Below are 5,119 nucleotides of genomic sequence, written 5' to 3'. Positions count from 1 at the left end.
TATTCAAATAGAAAACAGTTATTTTAAATAGTAAAAATATTTCAAAATTTTACTGTTTTTGCTGTACTTTGGATCAAATAAATGCAGGCTTGGTGAGCAGAAGAGACTTCTTTAAAATCATTAAATATCTTACTGTTCAAAAAACTTTTGTCTGCTAGTGCAATTAATTTCTCCCAGTCTAGAAAATGTTCATGATACGCTGCTCTCCGTGGAGCACATTCGACTAGTTCCTAAAAACAGATTGCATAATAAAACACAGGATATAATTTCATATGCAGCTTAGCATCAATGCAACAGTAGCTCCACTTGTCAGAGTCTTCATCCGATTCCTCACACAGCGCTTTTATATCTCCAGCAGCCCGCTGCTGCCGTCCACACCGTTCCCCGTGCTGCTCTTTTCGTCTCCGCCAACCGCCGGGTCCTGCATGCCACCGGCGGGCCCCTGAGGAGCCACTTTACCGGAATCCGCTGGCTCCTCGGTTCCTCTGGGCTCCGCCTCCTCTTCCGGACCCTTCGCTTGCAGGCTGGCTTCCGTGTGGGTTTTCTGATGTTTGCTGAGATGGTCGCTCCTCGTGAAGCGCTTATTGCACAGGAGACAAGTGAACTTCTTTTCTCGAGTGTGGGTGCGGACGTGGCGCTCCAGCTCGTCAGAGCGAGTGAAGCGCTTCCCGCAGAAGAGCCAGTTGCAGACGAAGGGTCGCTCGCCTGTGTGCCAACGCAGGTGGGCTTTGAGGTGCGAAGCCTTGCCATAAACCTTCCCACAGCCGGGAATGTGGCAGCTGTGGACGGGTTTCTTGCGCAGGGATGCAGCCGAGGCGCCAAGCCTCTCCAACTCTTGGCAATTTGGGCAAACGCAAGAAGACCTTCCGGTTGTAGATCCGCCGGTGTATCCGGGAGATCCCCGAGCCGGTTTGAGCCCCATGGAATTGTCCAGGATTCCAGAAGTTGGGACGGGTTTGGGCTTGTACATGTCCTGAGGGAGCATGTGCTGTGAGGATTGGAGCGAGCTCAAGCCTACAGACGGATATGGCGCCGGATTTAAAGGTGTAAAATCATTAGTGTAACTAGGCATCTGGGAATTGAGGGATGCTTGAGGAGCGACGGGTTGGAGGCTCTCGGGTTGAGGTTGTCCAGCGCTTAGCCAGTTTGAGTTGGTATGGACATCCCACCAAGAAGATGTTGCGTTCGCAGGAGCAGCCGTGATTCCGGGATGGATGCCCTTGTACCAGGAGCCATAGGGATGCGTCATGTCCAAGTAGGTGTTGACGCTGGTCAGGCAGTCCGCTGTGGCTTTGGTCCCCATGAGCGAAGGGTCCTGAGAGGCACTGGAGGTTTGGAAACTGGAGAACGGGTTGTATTCGGAGCCGTACGCTCCCGTGGGAGCAGGAGGAGGGCTGCCGGTCGGAGTGAGCAAACCCCCGGCGGAGCTAAAGGAGCCGCTGTAAGAGTCCGCGACGCCCTCATTGCCTCGCATGTTATTCTTAGGGCTCTGGAGTTCAGAGGTCATGCTGTAGGCTTTCTTGATTGGTACCGTGCTTCCCGCTTTACCGGGCGTGGCGGAGTCTCGGACTGGACTGGTGTTTCCAAACTTGTTGCAGGTTGCGGTTAGCATAGCCAAGGGACTGGATCCATAACGTGTTTCCTCCTGAGAAGACAATAAGAGATCAGAACGCAATCTATGTTGCTTCAAATACAGCCAAACCAAAAATTATTCATATTATTTTTTTACTAGTGGGTGCAGGACACTATAGTTCATTTATGTAAGTGAGGATAGCCAAATAAAATGAGATGTGATATATTATACCCAAAAATACTACTTACTACCAGTAAAATTTGGCAACAAAAAATATTCAGACACTTTGACCTGACTATGTTTTGCTTAAGTGTTTTTCTTTAATTGCTAATGCGACCTTTTTACACCACAGACTGAACTAAATTAAGCATTGCTTGGTAATTGGTTGACCTGAATTGGTTTGATCTAATTGTGTGCTTAAATTTAACAGCTGAATCATTTTTGGTTGATTGTAATCCATTACATACAGGTACCTTTCTATCAAAGGTATCTGACATTATCAAGATGAATTAGTTCTTCTCATATTTTATTACCATTTTCTAAACTATAGCGAATAAACTGTGATAATATGAGAAATGTTGAAGGTGTCTAGATTTTGGTTTGACTGTAGCATCATGATGTTCTCTAGCATAAAAGAGAGGTCGTGCAAACATCCTTCCTGTGCTATTAGTCTAGACAGAAATATGCACCAGCGCTGACAACACAATAATTAATGTCACCACACATGGAGTTCCTGTTTAACATGTTTACATCTCTATAGTGACCATCCGTCTGTGAAAAACAGGCAACAATATGATATTGTTTGGAAGAACAAACAATTGTTTGGTTTAGAATACTCTAATTGTGTTGTCAATCAATGTGTCAACTGTGCATTTGAACAAATGCACAAGAATAAAAAATGTAGAAATCAAAGATGGTCAATTATTTCCCATATACTCACACTCACATTGATCCAAGCACGAAGTATTTAACATGCTTCATGCCAGTGCATGAACACAGCCACAGAAAAACACGTGGTAACCATGTTTACAGTCAACAATGAGTAATTCAAGATTGAAGGACAAAATGTTCTCCATTTAGATGTTAAATTAAAAAGCAGATTGGCATTTTAGGATTCCCACAACCCTAACTTAAGATGTTAAGTCCCAACATCACCTTACAGTCACAGACTATTGGACTTGGCTTCATTTGGAAAGGCAGTGGTCTACCCTATTTTCCGTTGGGAAGTGATGATAAATGAATGAGTAAGGCACAGTGTGTGTGATGATATTTCCCGCTGAGTGTGTGCGGTTCATCTTGGCAAAGGTTTTGCTCCCGTTTCCAGGTTAATTGCTCTCCATTACCGCGTGGAGCAAAACCATTGCCGCAAGAGTTTTATGTCCTAGTTTTTTTTTTATAATTCAGTGTCTAGGCTGGACTAAGTTTGAAAGCTTTTTGATTGTGTTGCAACAATCCCTGCACTCTTAACAATGAAGGTTCCTCAGTGGTTCTTAGGTTTAGTAAAGAACCTTTAAATCTTACTTTTTTGCTCTACAAAGTTCATTATGGGTTATTCACATTAGAGTATTGGTGTCTAGTTTCTTAAACACCATTTAGGTTTCTAAAGGACTACAGAATACAAAGTTTTTAAAGAACTTTCACAGGCTCTTCAATGAATGCAAAACCCTAGTTTTAACTGTGAATTTAAGTGCATAGTCTTCCTGACAACATGGACTGAATTTCAGTGTTTTCTTTATATTTTTTAATCACATAGTTCATGCAATTATATCTAAAATGAGTTATTTTCATTCTACTTTAAATTTCATACACAAGCTATCTAATAACTTTTACTGAGTGACCAGAATCAGAAGAAAGCCTATGCAAACCAATAATGCACAAAATTCGAACCACCTCGTTTGATACGCGTACTTGACGCTTATAAATATTTATAGAGATCCGATATAAAACCAGACTGAAAACATACGCAGGTCTGAGATCAGACTGTGTTTTCCATACCTCCAGAATCGACGCGGCCATCCCGGAGGAAGCAGTCCTGTGAAGTTCAGTCCAAAGGCAGGAGAAGCTCTCGGTCCAGAGTCTGATTGAAATAAACTCCGCCGGAGCGCAGCGACTCTTCTATGAGGAGACCCGGATACCGGGAGACCCGCCTTCTAATGACTGGAGACCCGAGAGACTTTGAACAACCTCAGAGCGAGAGAGAGAGAGAGAGCGAGAGAGAGAGAGAGAGAGAGAGAGAGACCCAAATGGATACCTTAAAGCAGATTACGAATTATGTGGGGTTAGATAACCGCCCCCACCCCGAAAAAAGAAGTAAAATAAAAAGGCTGGGGGTCTCAAAAGAACGTGTTGTTTTAATATATAAGTGCAGCCTACTTTTCAACAGCGTTTTCAAACAACCGCAAAAAGTTACTTCGAGCGCTAAATATATTCGCTCCGAACAGAAATCGCTTTAGCGTAAGTAACGTAACCATAGAAACAGCTGCGCGATCGCGAACTACTTTAGTAGACTACTAGTTATTACCAAAGTCTGTAGTCTTTGTTATTACATTACTACTTATCACATTATTATAGACTATATTTACACCTCGAATATGCCATAAAAACCCTGTTTTGATTAAAATGTATTTACGATATTGACGATTTTCGCAGTCAACTGCGCAATAAAATCACTGACAGATTCTTTTTTTTTAAATCAACTAGCCTACTTTGAAAATAGTAGCTCAGAATTCTCACATTTGATCGGGAACAGTTATCACAAGGGCAACTATAAGTTTTACAAACTTACCTATATATCAGCAACTATAAGTTTTACAAAATGCACAAATGCTCGTTTTCTCTATCAGTGGTTTTGCAGGTTTCTAAAACATACTAGGCTACACTATCTATCTATCTATCTATCTATCTATCACTAAAAAAAACTCATGTCAATATGCAATTTTTACTTCATATGCAAATGTTGTATTGTGTTTCATGCATTTGGTTCCGTATTGTCACATTGTAGAAAAAACGGGCTTGATTGGTGCTTATGATCAAAAATTGTAATGATTTTCTTATGTGAATATATGGATGGGAGAAGTGCAAGGATGTGTCCATTTAAAACTTTTTAGAAAAATGAATTGCTAAAATCAGTAAACTAGTCGATTCCCATCTTATATCAGACATGCAAATAAAGATTTTCCCCATAAGCAGTTCTGAGAACTAAATGTTTTCGCACATTACTCTAAGCATAGATCAAATCATTTTGTAAAATGATGCAAAAATGCCATTCCTGATCATATTTTATCACAAGAGTTGAAGAATAAATTTCAATAACAATGTCAATCAAATCAAGTGAATCATACGGAGTCCTGTTATTAAAGTGGTGTTGGTGGTTTCGAAGACTGTAATGAACAGTCTATAGATGCAGAGCATAAAGTATAAGTACTGTTATTCTGCCAATTTAAAGGCTAAAACAAAATCTCAGCTAATCGGACTAAGAGAAACAACACAATCTGATTTTATGCAGTTTTTTTATGAGAAATAACAGCAAAGTGATTGTAAACTAAA

General features: G+C 41.3%; 1 protein-coding gene across 1 annotated transcript; it reads right to left on the bottom strand.

Moving 5' to 3' along the window:
* Positions 1–306: 306 nt before the first annotated feature.
* On the bottom strand, positions 307–3,636 carry LOC107758185 (transcription factor Sp7-like). Its single transcript, XM_016575860.1, has 2 exons — positions 3,569–3,636; positions 307–1,645 (listed from the first exon to the last, which is right to left on the bottom strand). Exons 1-2 carry the CDS (start codon positions 3,587–3,589, stop codon positions 344–346), a joined length of 1,323 nt encoding a protein of 440 aa, XP_016431346.1. The 5' UTR covers positions 3,590–3,636; the 3' UTR covers positions 307–343.
* Between the last annotated feature and the right edge of the window lie 1,483 nt (positions 3,637–5,119).

Source organism: Sinocyclocheilus rhinocerous, unplaced genomic scaffold (assembly GCF_001515625.1).
Source record: "Sinocyclocheilus rhinocerous isolate Xijiao unplaced genomic scaffold, SAMN03320098_v1.1 scaffold203, whole genome shotgun sequence".
In the NCBI taxonomy this organism is placed as follows: Eukaryota; Metazoa; Chordata; class Actinopteri; order Cypriniformes; family Cyprinidae; genus Sinocyclocheilus; species Sinocyclocheilus rhinocerous.
Note: the sequence above shows the minus strand (reverse complement) of the source record. Positions and strands in the feature narration are given on the sequence as shown.

Coding starts and splice junctions, on each gene's coding strand:
- LOC107758185 (XM_016575860.1), bottom strand. CDS start 3,589: ATGGCCGCGTCGATTCTGGAG. Junction 1,646..3,568: donor TGGCCGCGTCGATTCTGGAG/GTATGGAAAACA, acceptor TTGTCTTCTCAG/GAGGAAACACGTTATGGATC.